This window comes from Lissotriton helveticus, chromosome 1_1 (assembly GCF_964261635.1).
Source record: "Lissotriton helveticus chromosome 1_1, aLisHel1.1, whole genome shotgun sequence".
Lineage (NCBI taxonomy): Eukaryota > Metazoa > Chordata > Amphibia > Caudata > Salamandridae > Lissotriton > Lissotriton helveticus.
Genome location: NC_136057.1, coordinates 147,048,189 through 147,064,732, shown reverse-complemented (window position 1 = coordinate 147,064,732; position 16,544 = coordinate 147,048,189). Strand labels below are relative to the sequence as shown.

Sequence of the window (16,544 nt, the reverse complement as noted above, 5' to 3'; positions counted from 1 at the left end):
GACAAAGAATATTTAAATACTTGCCGAATCCGCCTTTAGACATTGATGATGTGTATAAAGATGCGCTATTTAGACTGTATACTAGGTTTGCTAAACAGGAGAATGTAGTAATGCGCAGACATAAATTTTACACTGCTCCTCAAAGGGAAAATGAAACAATAGATGAATTTGTCTCTAGACTAAGAGAACTTTCTGTGAAATGCCAGTTTGGGAACATACAGGATGAGATGATTCGGGATCAATTAATTGTGCAATGTTTTAGCAAAAAAACACAAGAAAAGTTGTGGGCAGCCAAAAACCCCACTCTCACTGAGGCCATTACTATCGCTAAAGTTGCTGAGGAAAGCGATAGGTGCATGAAGGAACTTAAAAGGATACAACTGGGACACACAAGTAGTCAAGAAGTTGCAATTTTACAGGCAGATGCTTTAGAAAGCGTAGGTTTAATACAAGGAAGACAAACAAATAAAGGGGGGAAACCCACAACCTCTTTTAATAGAAGTGGGACAACAAGCAAGTTTAAACAGACCACTCGGTCTTGTAACAGATGTGGAAGCCCTTTTCACTTAGCTGATTCCAAGAATTGTACGGCTTTGTCTAGGGATTGCTTAAAATGTGGGAAGAAAGGGCATTATGCACGCATGTGTAGAACAAATAGTGCAAAAAAGGTTGCTATGGTTGAGAGTGAAGCTACTGATGATGAAGCGGAAGTAATAATGATTACGTCCGCTGGCAGCCAGGAGTTAGCAGAGGGTGTTGTCCTATCTCGGCCTAGAGCAGATTTTGAGCTGAATGGGAATGTTGTGAACTTAATGGTGGATACTGGGTCACTTTATACAATCATCCCAAAGAAATTGTATAACTCATCTTGCACCGAGTCTGTTCTGGTAAAGTCTGACATCACTTTAAGAGGTTATCAAGGGGTGAGCATTGGTGTCCTTGGGTTCTTTGAGGCCAATATTAAGTTTAAAGGGAGAACTACTCAGGGAAAGGTTTATGTATCCCCACATGGCCCTGCAATTTTGGGATGGTTACACCAATATGAGCTAAATATAAGAGTGAACCCGAGAGCTGATCCACCTGTAATGTGTGTGGAAGGAGAAAATGTTTGCAATATAGTTCACGATAACTTAGAAGCCATTCTTAAAAAACATGAAAACATCTTCAATGAGAAATTGGGGGAGGCTGTTGGTTACCAACATGTTATTAAAACCAAAAAGAGTGTAGCACCTGTGAAACACACCGCAAGGAAGATACCCCTATCTGCAAGAGATGAGGTCAGAAAGATTATCAAGCAGCTATTGGAGGATGACATAATTGAACCTGTGGAGGCCACACAGTGGTTGAGTCCAGTAGTGATCACACAGAAACCGGACAAGTCCTTGCGCTTCTGTGTGGACATGCGAAGCCTTAATAAAGCTGTGATAATGGATAACTTTCCACTTCCAAACATAAACGAAATTGTCCTGAGTTTGGATGGAGGAAAGATCTTTTCAAAATTGGACCTCCGCAGCGCATATCACCAGGTAAAGCTTCATCCGGACTCGAGGCAACTCACATCTTTCATCACTCCGGAGGGTACATACCAATTTAAAAGACTTCCCTTTGGCCTCTGTTCGGCTGCAAGTGCGTTCCAAAGAATCATCACAGATGTCCTCAAAGACATTGAAAGGGTAGTATTCTTTCAGGACGACATCCTGATTCATGGTTTGAACATTGATGACCATAATGTTATTCTTGACAAGGTTCTCACTGCTCTTTCAAGGGCTGGTTTGACATTGCGAAGAGAAAAATGTGTACTTGCTGTTGAGGAAGTAGATTACCTGGGGTACCACGTGTCTGGCATTGGGATACAACAAAAAAAAAACCTTGTAAGCGCAATATGTAATGTGTCTGAACCTGATGACAAAGACAAACTAAGGTCTTTTATGGGCATGGTTGAGTACTATGCGAAGTTCGTTAAAAATTTTGCAGAAAAGGTAGAACCCTTGCGAATCATCATGCGGAAAGGGAAAGGTTTCACTTGGGGTGCAGATCAAAGAAATGCCTTTTTATTGATCAAACAAAACATTTTAGATGCTAATATTCTCTTGAGTTTTGTACAGTCGTATTTCACCATCCTCACTGTAGATGCCAGCTCTGTTGGTATTGGAGCGGTCCTGACACAAAAAGGGGGTGGTAAAGAAAACACTGTTGCATTCGCTTCGCGTTCTCTGACTGAGACCGAAAGGAATTACTCGGTCATAGAGCGTGAAGCATTGGCGGCTGCATGGGCAACCCGGTATTTTCGAGTGTATTTATGGGGAATCACATTCACGCTCAGAACGGACCACAAGCCTCTGTTGAAGGTTCTAGCCCCTGGGGGAATTAGAAATTGCTCAGGGAGGTTAGCAAGACTTGCTGTCAGTGTCCAAGAGTTCACATGCAATGTGGAATACTTACCTGGTTGGTGTAACAGTGTTGCGGACTGTTTATCTAGATTGCCCGACACTAAAGAGCTGCCTAAAGAGTTGGTGACTGAGAATGTGGTCGCATTTTTAAATGACTTAGAAAGTGATTTACCCAGTTCTATATCTAGGCGGGAATGGATGGAGGAAATGAGAAAAGATCTTGTCATGGTTGGTTTAATTAAGATGTGCAAGGAAGGGGTGTCAAGGCAGAGTACGGTCTCACCTGCTCTTAGGCCTTATGTTCAGCTACAGGATGAGATTTCTTTACAGGGCGAGTATATTCTAGTGCGGGGCGAAAAATATATACCTCCGGTATCCCTTAGACCCCGTATCATTGCTTTGGCGCATGAGGGCCATCTAGGCCAAACCCTTACTGGCAAACGCATCAAAGCTGACTTCTGGTGGCCGGGGGTAGATGCACAGGTAAAGAGTTGGGTTGAACAATGCCAATTATGCAAGGAGTCTGAAAAGAGGTTGCAGGTTCGTGCAAGTAAGGATGGCATGGGAAAGATTGTTTCTGACGATGGTGTGTGGCAGAAGGTCTGCGTTGACTTCATAGGTCCTTTTCATGACCTATTAGATTCTGAGAAATTCTTTGGTATTGGTGGATTCAACTTCCAGATGGGTGGAGGTTGCCTTTATGAAAAGTATCACTGCAGAGTCCACTGTCAAGGTACTTGATGAGGTTTTTAGGCGTGAAGGGATTCCCTCCATGGTTTTGACAGATAATGGCACACAGCTTACCTCTGCCATTATGGAGGATTATTTTGTATTTCTGGGCTTAAAGCATTTGCGTACTTCGCTCTACAACCCCCAAGGGAATGGACTTTGTGAGAGGGTAAATAGACTTGTTAAGGGCACTATGCAGCTTGCTTTAGCCTCAGGCCGATCGGTACAGAAGGAAATTAAAGAAATGCTGTGGGCATACCGCACTACAGTCCATAGCAACATGTCCGTGACACCCTTTGAGCTCATGAGGGGGAGGGCGGCAGGTACGAAACTAATTCCTACCTGGCTACATGAGAAATAAAAAAAGGTGGGAGGAAACATCCCGGGAAAATGCGTCTCTACTAAAATAGCTGAAGGGGACCTGGTAAAAGTGAAACCTGGCGGCAATCAGAGGATGTTCAACAAATTTAGAGGGCCCTACCAAGTAAGGTCGGTAGTTGGCAGCTACGTTAAGTTGCAGAATGGACAAACGTGGAACCTCCGCAGGGTGGCACTTTACCAGAAAAAGGTTAAGCCTGATTGTTCAGTGCCAATCACTAAGAATATTGTTGCTGAAGGGGTTTGCAGACCTCGCCGTAGGGTTGCTCCTGCCTATTTAAAAGACTACGTTTAATTTTGATTGTTTAAGGGGGGGTGTGGGGTTACATGGCCTGTATTACCTGGCCCTGCATTCTCAAGAGTATGAAGTGTATTCAATGCTGTATTGTTTTGTAAATGTAAATGTGTTGTATTTGTATAGCGCGAACAGTAACCCGGAGGCATCCCGGCGCTTGTACTCCTACCACAAGGGAACCCCTCCTGGCTTTTCCTTGTGAGGTGTCCACTCCTGGGCATCCCATGGTGAAACCAGGCATCCCTTGTGCATTGGGGGCCGTTGTGGAGACTAAGCAGGCTATTGCCCAGAGTTGCAGCGTGGGGCCCATGCTTAGATTCGGCACTGAGGCGAGAATATCCAGTCAGAGGAATTTAAGCCCGATCCCGCCGAGGCGGGAATCGAACCCTGGTCCCTGGCCAGCGTTCTGCATCAAGGTCTGCCGCTCTAACCATTGAGCCACACTTCTCACCTGTTCTCTTGCAAAAGGTTGCTATAAGCTTTTGTCCAATTTGTTCTGTTGCACCTTTTTCCATTCTCTGTTTAAGGGAAAGAGATGTGTTATATTCACCCTGCTCGCTCTGTGTCTCAGCCTATGTCGCGCGCTGAGCTCGTGCTTCCTGACTCTGTGACATGTCCAGTGTTCTGTCCAACGGCGGTTAGTTGCCCGTTTGGTCCCGTTCTTGATGGTTGGGTTTTCTACGTCTCTGCTTAATAAAAGACCCTAACCTACACGACGCTGGTGTGCCGCCTGTCATCATTTATAACAATCTTCTTAAGTGTAGACATTCGCCTTTCTTAAGGAAGGCCTGCAGAAACACTTTTATTTTTAAATAAAATCTTTATTTATCATTCTGTATCCAATCATACATTATATCTTCTAATAGCATCAATTACATTTTAAATATAAAGCAAACATTTCCACGTGGTGGAAAAGTACATATCCAGTCAGTGAAAACCTAAAGCGAGAAGCAAGCGGAGATATATTTGGAGCTACAAAATTAATCACCTCGTATATATCCAGCAGTCTTAACAAATACTTTGCATTTGGCATTATACAACTTTCCCAATCGTGTAACTGATCAAGAGGGGTAGACCTTTCCATTTAATTGGATATTCAGCAAAATGTCTTTGTCTGGGGTCAACCGAACCCCTCAATCATTGCTCAGGTTACCTTCGCCTTGCAGGTGATCCATTTCTTGCTGACCATTATCTGTGTCTACAGTGTCTGCCTTACTAAGCAAGTGCACTTGGTATGGCTCCCATATGTCACTTGGCCTGCTGCGGACCGGCATCAGAGCATTGAAGTTGTCCGCTTGAGTGTTACAATAGGTCATGTCTGTATGTCATTCTGATAATGTTGGCAACGGCACCTTCTTCCAGCACATGGCAATTGTTCTTCTTGCCAATAAAAAGCCTAAAGCCACCAGGCGCCTGTATTGTTTGGGTATTTCACAATCAAAACCTAGTAAGGCTGCTATTGGCGATTCTGGATGAGACAGCCCCACTAACTCCTGGAGTGCATTCATCACTGTTGCTCAGAATCCATGAATCCCAAGGTAGGACCAAGTCAGATGGCTAAATTCAGCACCCTCGGTGCCCCATCTCGAGCGTCAATCATCGCTCCGTAGACTATATTCAAATAATCGTGTTGGAGTGTAATATACCCGGTTAAGGTATTTAAAATGCATCAATTGGTGCCTACCATTTTGTGATATGTTTTTAGTGATTGACCAGCAGTGTGTCCATTGTTTATCAGTTATGCCCAGGTCAGAATGCCATTCCTGTCATGCCTTTGTGTTTAACGGGGTAGTTGTTTGCCTCATAAATTTGGATAGTGATGAAATCCCACAGCGGGGCAGTTCGTCTGAAGTAGGTACGTCAGTGGAGCTATTTCCTGCGTTTCTGACATATCAGACCTTACTAGTGTGCGCAGTGGTTGCCATGCCCTATGGTAGTTATATCTGGTGACTGATGTTATAACATAGATTATAGGATTGCGGCCTGGGTGGCATGGTGCTTAAGTGGTTCTCCTCCTTTTTGGAGGATAGATACCAAGAGGTCTGGTCCCCTCCTTTCGCCGCTCCTATTCTCCCTATGAAGGTGGGTGTCCCTCAGGGTTCCATTTTGAGCCTGACACTTTTCAACCTCTACATGTCCCCCCTTGCTCCCCTGGCTGAAGCTTGCGGTGCAACAATAATCTCTGATGTGGACAACATGCAGCTTCTGTTTAAATGTGATAAGGGCGAGGACTTTGTAGGGCAGAAGATCAACAAATGCCTGGAGGAGGTTTTTACATGGCTCAGAGAGAATCAACCTAAATGTAATCCAGAGAAATCGTAGATAATCTTGTTCGACTCTCCTTCTCGGGACGAGTGGAAATAATGGTGGCCATCAGACATGTCACCTCCCCTCAGTTAACACGGTCAAGAGCTAGGTGTTGAGTTGGAGACACCCTGTCCATGAAAGCCCAAATCCAGTCAGTCACAGGAACTTGCTTTGGCCTCCTGCGGATGATCAAGAAATGTCTCCCCCTATTGCCTCTCACCCACAGGAAGACTGTGTTCCAAGCCCTCATTGTCTCAAGGTTGGACTATGGAAATGTTCTATACCTAGGCCTCCCGGAGTACCTACTGATTAGACTTCAGGTGGACTAGAATGCGGCCGCCAGGGCGGTCCTCAAGCTTGGACCGAGAGGTCGGATCTCACCTCAACTGAAGGCTTTGCAATGCCTTCCCTTCCGAAAAAGAATCTGCTTTAAAGCTTTGGTTTTGGCTTTTAAGGCTTTACAAGGTACGGGCACACACTATCTGAGAAGGAGAACCCTGAGGTCATCTTCTGGGCATCAGGCGGTTGTTCCTAAATGTTCTCGCAGAGGTACTGGTGGCCGCTCTTTCCAAGTTCAGGCTGCCCGAGTCTGGAACCTCCTGTCAGCAACACTTAGACAGGCATTGGATCTACTTACCTTTAGGAAGCTTCTGAAAACCTGGTTGTTCCAGCAACAAACTCAGGTTTCCCCCCCCTTCAGGGACAGCAACAGTCCAGCTCCGAGGTTCATAAGTGCCGGGACACTCTTCCTGAGTGACTGTGCATTTTACAAATACCTTTTAACATAACAAAACAGGTATTGAAGCTTGGTTCCGCTCCCAGGTGTTAAGAGCCCCCTCTACAAAGAAGTCTCCCATGTTATGAATTTCCAATGTGTGTAGTATCTGTAATACTGCCTTATCTGCACCACTCGAATGGCAGCCTCGGAAACTAGAGTAGTTTAGTCTGCATTTCGTCTGCTGTTTCCCTAAAAAGGTATCTTGTAGTGCCTATTGGATCAATTGCGTGAAATTTGCATTGGGCGGAACTTAGCAGGTATCACAGGAGAGTGAAGGGTTCAGCATCCTCTCTCTCCAAGTATAGGTGAGGGCGGTCTGGTGGACCATGAATCCAGTGGTACACATATATAGCTTGCGCTGCTCTATGGTATATCTCGAGATCAAGTGTGGCAAGTCCACCAGTTGTGTAGGGTAGGGTCAGTATGGTCAACCCAACACGCGATTGTTTCTCAGCCCAGGCCTAGCGAGTCAATAAGGTGCGTATATTGCAAAACATTGTTTTTGGCAGTAATATTGGTATATCAGCAAACAAGAATAGGAATCGTGGGAGGATAAACATTTTAATACGTGCTATACAGCCTATCAATGAGAGGGGCAGCCAAATCCATCTCTCTATAGCTTCTGTTAAGTGTTGCACTGCTCTCCCGTACTTTTCATGTATTGTCACTTCAAGGTCAGTGTGTATCTGAATCCCTAGGTATCGTACAGGTTTGGTGGTCCATGCCAACAGGAACTCTAGTTGAGTGGGCGTGGTCTGTGCTGTAAGTGGGAATATAAGCGATTCTTTCCAATTTATACAATCTCCAGTGGCTGCCAAAATGTAACCACCTCGCGTAGCACCTGGGACAAATTTTATTCAGGGTCACGTACATCCAACAACATATCATCTGTATATCCAGAGATTATCAAGTTATAGTTGGGGAATCTAATTTCCTGATGTGCATGGTATTCACGCAAAGCACAAGTTAATGGTTCTGTGACTAGGGTATATAGAAGCGGCGAGAGTGGGCATCCTTGCCTCATGCCTCTTGTAATTAGTATAGGGGCAGATAGTATCCCATTGATGTGGACCCGAGCCCGTAGTTTTGAGAATAGGACCTGGATTCGCTTTATGTATATGTTGCCCACGCCCACTTGCTGCAGCACCGCCAGCATGAAGGGCCATTCGACTGAATTAAACAGTTTTTCATCGCCTACAAATACTGCAACGTCGCGGACTCTGTGGTCTATTCAAGGAATCATGCTTAAGAGAGTGCAAAGATTGCTGGTTAGTGTGCACCCAGGGACAAACCCAGGCTGTTCAGGTCTTATAATTCTGGGGAGTTGAGGGGGTGGGGGGGCAACCTGTTTGCTAATCTTTTGGCAAACACTTTTGTGTCTGTGTTCAACAGAGACAGAGGTCTGTAAGATGAGCACTGCTCAGGGGGATTGCTTTGCCTTAGTATTACTATTAGCTGTGCTTTCCACATAGTTGGAGGCATACTGCCCTCTTGGGCCATGTCTTAGAATAGCCCAATCAGGTAGGTCATAAGCTTGTCCTGAAATAGGCCACAGTGAGACCATCTGATCAAGGTGCCTTCTCGCTGGACGTCTTTAAGTTCGACCTCTATCTCTGTTGGGCGAAGTGGGGCCATCAGTCTTTCCCTGTGGGCGTTAGTGAGCCACTTCATGGCAATATGAGCTAAATATTCAGAGGTAGCATTGTCTTCTTGTGTACAGTGCGATGTGTATGATTCAGTGTAGTATGTGCGAAATCTATCTACTAATTAGGCGGTCCCTCAAATGGGCTCAACCCTCTTGTCATATATCAATGACACCTCTTTCTTTTCACTGTTAGGTCGGATCAGGGTTGCTAGTGTGGGGCCATGTATTCTGGCCGTAGCATACTTCCCTAAGTGCGTCAAATCATTGTGGACTAATTCATTATATTCTTCTAACTTAACCTAAGTCTGCGCTAGGATCTGCGGGCTGAGTCCAGTAAGGGATGTCTGTTCTAGTTCCCTCTGTTCATTTTCTAGTTTTTGTAGTCGATTCCAGATAGACCGTAAGGATCACTGAAATAATATCGAGGGACAGAATATCGACCATCAAAAATATCTTTGACAAAATATCGACAGTCAAAATATCGAGTATCTATCTACAAACAGGTAAGTACATAAATATCGAGTTAAAAATATCGTTTACAAAAATATAGTTGTAAAAAATATCGTATTTACTAAAAACAGTGTTAAATTAAATTAATATTAATAATTAATTACTAAAATATACTTAAAATTACTTACATTCACTTATAATAAATAAATAATTAATGAAAGTTAAATAAATATTTTTTTATTTCATATTTATTAAAACATATATATATAGTAACAAAATATAATAAAATAATAGCGTACTTTTACAACGCATACCTTTACAACGAAACTTTTACAACGCTAATACCATTACAACGCATGTATTTACAACGAATGTATTTACAACGCAAATACCTTTACAACGCATACCATTACAACATAAGTATTGGAAAGTATATAATATTTTTATTAATGTAAATTAATTGAAAATAATTTAATTTAAATTAATTTAATTTAAGTAATTTAATGTAAATTTAGGTTATTTTTACCCTGTACCCCTGTACCCCAAAACCCAAAACTGACCCTGAACCTTAAAAATACCCCTTTACCCAAAAACCCAAAACTGACCCTGAACCCTAAAAATACCCCTTTACCCAAAAACTGAAAACTGACCCAGAACCCTAAAAATACCCCTTTACCCAAAAACTGAAAACTGACCCTGAACCCTAAAAATACCCCTTTACCCAAAAACTGAAAACTGACCCTGAACCCTAAAAATACCCCTTTGCCCAAAAACTGAAAACTGACCCAGAACCCTAAAAATACCCCTTTACCCAAAAACTGAAAACTGACCCTGAACCCTAAAAATACCCCTTTACCCAAAAACTGAAAACTGACCCTGAACCCTAAAAATACCCCTTTACCCAAAAACTGAAAACTGACCCTGAACCCTAAAAATACCCCTTTACCCAAAAACTGAAAACTGACCCTGAACCCTAAAAATACCCCTTTACCCAAAAACCAAAACCTATAACATTTTAAATATAATTATATACTTTAAATATAATTATATACTTACCAATACTTACGTTGTAATGGTATGAGTTGTAAAAGTACCTGCGTTGTAAAAACATTTATTGTAAATACATGCGTTGTAATGGTATTTGCGTTGTAAAAGTTTCGTTATAATGGTAGTGCATTGTAAAAGTTGCGTGGTAAACGTTGTATACCTAAAATAAATATTATTATTTCATTATTTATTATTAAATTACTTCCCACTCTATTCCCCTATAAACCCACAACCCGCTACAGTAAATATATAATTTAATTTAACATAATTAGCAATTAATCAATTAAATTAAATTAATTACCAATTAAATTTTAAATAATCAACAAATATTTTTAAATAACAATTAATTACATTTTACTACCAATTAATAAATTTACATATTTAATTAATTATAATTAAATTACTTCCCACCCTATTCCCCTATAAACCCACAACCCGCTACATGACAAACATTATTTAAAGTAACATAATTAGCAATTAATCAATTAAATTAAAATAATTACCAATTAAATTTTATATAATTAACAAATATTATTTAATTAACAATTAATTAAATATTGCTACCAATTAATAAATTTACATATTTAATTAATTATAATTAAATTACTTCCCACCCTATTCCCCTATAAACCCACAACCCGCTACATGACATAAATTATTTAAATTAACATAATTAGCAATTAATCAATTAAATTAAATTAATTACCAATTAAATTTTATATAATTAACACATATTATTTAATTAACAATTAATTAAATATTACTACCAATTAATAAATTTACATATTTAATTAATTATAATTAAATTACTTCCCACCCTATTCCCCTATAAACCCACAACCCGCTACAGAATTAAATTACACAATAATTAAAAAAAAAAATTCATTAATTAAACCTAATTATAACATAAAATGACACTTTTCACACATATTATAACATGAAAAAACACTATAAATAATTAAATATTATTTAAAAAACGATTTTTTTACTATCTATATTATATACTTACATATTTTCACTTTCTATATTATTTACAGTCGATATTACTTCACTTACCTTAAAAACGATATTTTGGCTGTCTATATTCTGTCCTGTCGATATTTTGTCCAAACGATATTTTTGACTCGATATTCTGTCCAAACGATATTTTGGAGTCGATATTATGTCTGTGCATTTTCTCCCCCCAACCGTAATACATCAGCATGTTTGGAAATTGTGATACCTTGAATGTTGGTTTTAAAGGCCTCTAAAAGAGTGGTGATTTTGGGGACACTGCCTGTCTTAATGCTGAAATATTCGTTGATAGCCTGCGCAAGTTCCTTGTGAAATACTTCATCTAAGATCAAATACTGTGGTAAGAGCCATGTGAAGCCTTTTGGCTGCATATCACTTACCCTCAAGCTAAGTTTCACAGGGGAATGATCTGAGTAAGTCCGGGGAAAGTGTTCACAGTGGTCCATGTAAGGCAGTAAGCTGCGGGATATTAGCCAGTAATCTATACATGTATGAATGTTGTGCACAGAGGAGTAGGGCATGTATTCCCTACCCTGTGGGCTGCTATATCGCCAGGCGTCTACCATTTCACTGGTGTCAGCTATTGCGATGATAGTGCAGCCAGATGCTGTGGGTTCCCTCATTGATCCTCTAGATCGGTCTAGTTTGGGGAATAGCACACAGTTAAAATCCCGACCCAAATTTGTGGTATGTGGCTATACTGTGCAATTCTGTTATTTCAGTTAATTCAGGTTATCAAAGTTAGGACCATAAATGTCTAATAATATTGTCTCAAAGTGTCCCCTTGCTGCAGTGGGCAATCACATATCTCCGCTCCTTGTCCAAGTGGACAAATGGATCTCCCATAGTCTGATGCCAGAGCCAAGACAATCCCACACCAAAACCCCATGAGAGTGTGAAGTGAACCCTACTGTGAGATATTCTCCCCTCATCCTGCAGTGGGAAAGTAGTCCTGCTCGAGGGGCCAAGTATGTTTCCTGCAGTATAGCTACATCTTTTTGATGTTGTTGTAAGTATAGTACCATCTTACGTATTTTACAATGATCATTTAGTCCCATGACATTCCAGGTAAAAAACCTTAATGTAGCCCCATGTGTGGATGTAGGAATAGGGGTTCCCTTTTCATCCCCCATCTCTTGCATCATACTTATGTAAGTCATAGCGTGCAATCAACTGCCGCAATTCCTGTAGTACTCCTGTTGCCCTTAACCGATTACAGTTTCTTGAGTGTTTGTTGAAGACTTTTGGGGTCAGTAAAGATTTTAAGTTTCCCATTCACCAGTTCTCGCAATCGTGCAGGGTAGAGCATTGCATATTCCAAGTAAAGCTTGCGGAGTTTCCGTTTCGCAGGCAAAAATTGCCTCCTTGCTTCTTTAAACTGTGGTGTGAAGTCCGGGTACGAGGAGAGTTCGGAACCCTCGTAGTGGCGTAATTTAAGCTCTCTGGTGCAGCACAGGGCCGCATCTCTGTCTCAGTACTTGAGCAGATGCGCTATGATGGGGTGAGGCGGCACACCTGGAACCCAGCAAGGAGATAATGATTGGTGGGTGTGTTCAGCCATAAAAACTGTTGGAAAGGTATGTCAGCCAAGCAAGGTTGTGGATTCCGCCAGGCCCACTATGTGCAAATTGTTCCTTCGCGAACAGTCTTCCAAATCTTTCTAGTGATGTTAGTAGTGTATCAGTTTTCTGGTTCGCCTCAGATCTTTTGGTTTATAGATCTTCTGCTTCAGAGGCTCGTCTTTCAACCATATCTCTCTGAGTACTTGTCAATTCCTTCTGACATGCGGTCCATACGGTAGGAGAGAGAGTCAATCTTGCCATCAATGGTGGACAAACTCTGCTGCATACTCACCAGCATTTGCTGTATATCATCTCAAAGTTCCAGTCCTGTTGCGCCATATTCATGCTTCTGCAATGGTGTGTCTTCATCTCATACCCTCATGGATTTGCGCTGCTCAAAGTTCAGCTTGGACTGGCTTTTGTCTGCCTTCCCCATCACAGCAGGAGATTGCGTGTATTCTCAGCCCTGTGTACGTTTTGTTAATGCACCCAACTAGGCTGGTATCCAATGTTTATATGCCTTTCACAGCGCTTACATCCACCTCCTAACTCAGTTAAGTCCATGCAGTGATCTCGTAGCGCTGCCCTGGTTTTTGAGAGTGTAATGTTGGTAAGTGTTCGAGGTCATTGGCAGTGCTCCCACTTTATTTTGAAGTTCTGTGCTGAAGTTAGCCCCAAGGTGTGCTCAGGATTTCAGGATGCAGATGCTGCAGAGCATTCAGTAGCACCACACAGTTTCTGCGGCTGAGGAAGCAGCAGCCGTCGCACACTGGGACCAGCTCACCTCCTGCAAGATTCAGGAGTTCTCCATAGCATCCTGAAGCACCTCCACATTCATAGCCTATACAAATCAGTATTGGGTGACGGGAGCCATGTCTATTTGTACGGCCATCAGGTGGTGGCAATTCTTGAGCAGCATGCGCAATCCATTGCGAGTCTGCACGCACCAGTTCAGCAGCAGATGGCGCAGCGGCTCCCCTCAGCACAAATCGCTGTGGCACCAGCGGGTCCAGCACGAATAATTCAGCAGCCTGCGTTTAGTGGTTGGTGTGGCACATGTCAGCAGGTAGGTGAAGAGTGACTGTGTGGCCCGCGGCGCCGTCCTCAGTGGGTGGCTAGGCCACATCAGACGATCTTTCTGTTGTGGGTGCAGTGGAGCATAGGGTGATCTTCAGTGGCCGGTGTGGGCTTTGTCGGATGCTCTAAGTTGTTACAACGCCTTGCCAGATGAAGATGGCATTGATCAGTAGTGATGCCAGAGGATTATTGTTGTTTTTAGGAACGGCACCGGGAGCTCGCCTAAAGTGGGCCATCTTAAGGCCAGGCAAGCTCCACCCCCCAGGCCTGCAAAAATACTTAAGAAATAACAGAATGTGCAGGCTACAAAAAAGGCTACAGTGGAGAAATACTTCCGATTGATTTTACAAAAGGGTTAAAATACCTCTGAGTATGAATAGTTTAGAGGTGAAAATTTCATAAACAGCTTAAATCTCTTTCACAAACCCTTTTTTGTAAAGGTAGAAGATGAAGGATATAAGGACAGTGTAACCCCATAGGCTGCCATTATGTGAGTTTTAAAATGGTACCTGCTCCTTTAAGGGCTCAGAGATCACCAGAATCCCATCATGCCTAGCAGATGGCAGTTGCCACAGTTTTGTTTTCCGGCACCCGGTGATATGATCCTGGAGCATTGCACACAACCTTCTGTTCTACAAAATTCACTAGTGGAGTTTTGTTTTCTTTGTTTCATTCTACATCTTTCATCATCCTCTCTAGGTTTTAAGCCTGCCAAAATTTGGAGGCATTTTCTTCAGAATTATGCCTACTCCGGTTGATAAGTGCCCTGCCTGTGGGAGAAAGAAGGCCACATCAGACACTCACAAAGTCTGCATTCTCGGCCTTCCACCTACACATGTTTTATCACTATACCCTGAGGGAGAGAGAGAAAAGCTGCCTTTATGGCACGGAAGAATGGCGCAGGCAGCAAGTCCAGTCTCAAGGTGAGACCTCAGAATGGGGAGGTGGATCCCAAGTATGCCCACGCATTAAGAAATAAAACTTAGTGACACCAGTGCATGTATGATTGCTGCTCCCATGACACTGGATTCCAAGTCGCAGCAAAATGGGAGAATGGCGGGATGACCCAGGCTTCAATCTGCTGTCCTTGATGAGACTTTGAACCTCAAGGCGCTGAGGTTAGGGTGGCCACCACACTCCAGGTCATTATGGATGCTGCATGTATGTTTATCTAACTAGTTCAATGGAAGCAAAACTACAACAGCCAGAATGTATAAGACTATCACAATTAAAGTCCAGCACTGGAAAAAGTGTCTGTAATGACCTAAAGGGAGGTGGTCACCATGGCTGAGGGGCCTGATTTAAGGTTAGGCACAAGGAAAAACCGGGTATCCTGACGGCGTGGGTGCTCTTTAAAGGCCCCTCAGAGTGTAATCGAGGTAAGCAAAAAATGACTTGTTTGGACTACATTTTGACGTGCCAACTTTAAGAAACCTAAGTCCGTCCTCCCTCTGTAATAGAGGCAACAAGTCTGTACTTACAGTAACACATAATTCTCTAATTTGTGATTAAGTTTTGTGTGCTCCTTTAAGATGTGTTAAATGTGGGTGTTTTGGAGAAAAATTGTATACATAGCCTTATCAAACAACATGTACATCAAGGCTTCCCTTCTGGGGAGTTGATGTTCTGGGTGGTTCTATCCATATGCAAATGATGCTTTACAGATCCTGGTGTCAAGGAGGGTGACAAAGTATTGCATGGACCAAGTTACTGGTACCCTGCAAAGATTGAGGCTATTGACTCATACATTTACCTGTTCTCGGTTCCTTTGTCCTGTCCATGGTCAGTGGGAGGCCCGCTAGCCTCAGACTGGCCTGTAATTGGCTGTACCAACGCTCTGTCCAAGGGGAATCTTTAATATCCTTTGGAGTCTTGATGTTATCCAGGCAGGTCTCTTTATCACATGGAGACTTCATCGAGTTGTGGGGCCTGAGGTCAAGGCTCTGTGCATTACGTTGATCCATGTCCTTGGACACCAAAGGCGACTGATGGGGAATCTGATCCTGAGGCATCTGTGGGAAAGAAAGTGAAGTGTCAGACCTTACCTGCTCTCAGTGCAGAAGGCATGTACCAAGACTGGTGCCTGGTTGCGACCACTGAGGCCGCTGTGAAGTGGCCGCAACTGCTACATGCAATCGCAAATAATGCTATACATTTAGAAATGAGGGTGTGGAGAGTCAGGCTGGGCTGCTTTAGAGATTCAAAAGCACAATGTTAATTTCTCTAGTTTATGACATTCACCTTTTTTAAAATTATTTCTACCATCCATACATCAATGGCCAACATGCACAGAGACTTCCTTTGGAAGCAGTGTACTAAAAAAGTTCATGTTAACCTGCATTTTGCAGAGTCTGGCAGGTTTCCCTCAACCGAGCACAGTTTCCACTTCAAGGATGGACAAACCTTCTCACTCTACATGGTAAGTGGGTGTATGTGTATGTGGGGGAAGAGTGGTTTGGAGCAGGCAGCTCTTTGAAAGTTAGTTTGATTAACTACAGAGCTGGCACTAGCTTGGGCACTTGTAATGCTCGTTTGTGTCTGGTGAGCTGTGGTTTTGACCATGAGCTGCACTCACAAAGACGCCTTAGTGGCTGCCCACCTCCATGTCCACCATTTTGCTTTTTCTTTTCTTCTCTGTTGTGCTTGTGTGGTCACATACTTTGGGGCCTGCAGTCCGGTCCCTAACCTCCTTCTGTCATCCCATAGCTGATTGTTGACAGAGCGTTGTACTGGTATTAAATGTGAAAGAGGGGCCCCCTTTCTTGTAACATGCAATAAAATGATTAGTCCATACGCACAAGTACTGCTTTAACTAGTAACTGGAAATTCAGCTCGGATGAGTACCTTCTGGCCTCGGGCTTCACACATGTGT

The 16,544-nt window shown here is 42.7% G+C and overlaps 1 protein-coding gene across 1 annotated transcript in view; it reads right to left on the bottom strand.

Annotated features, from left to right (window-relative positions):
• LOC144768327 (carnosine synthase 1-like) overlaps window positions 1-15,682 on the bottom strand; it is a 595,298-nt gene extending 579,616 nt beyond the window's left edge. The window contains exon 1 of the mRNA XM_078651907.1: window positions 15,426-15,682. Within this exon, the coding sequence (XP_078508033.1) occupies window positions 15,426-15,636 (211 nt within the window). The 5' untranslated portion in view covers window positions 15,637-15,682. The remainder of the gene's footprint in view (window positions 1-15,425) is intronic.
• Window positions 15,683-16,544: the final 862 nt, after the last annotated feature.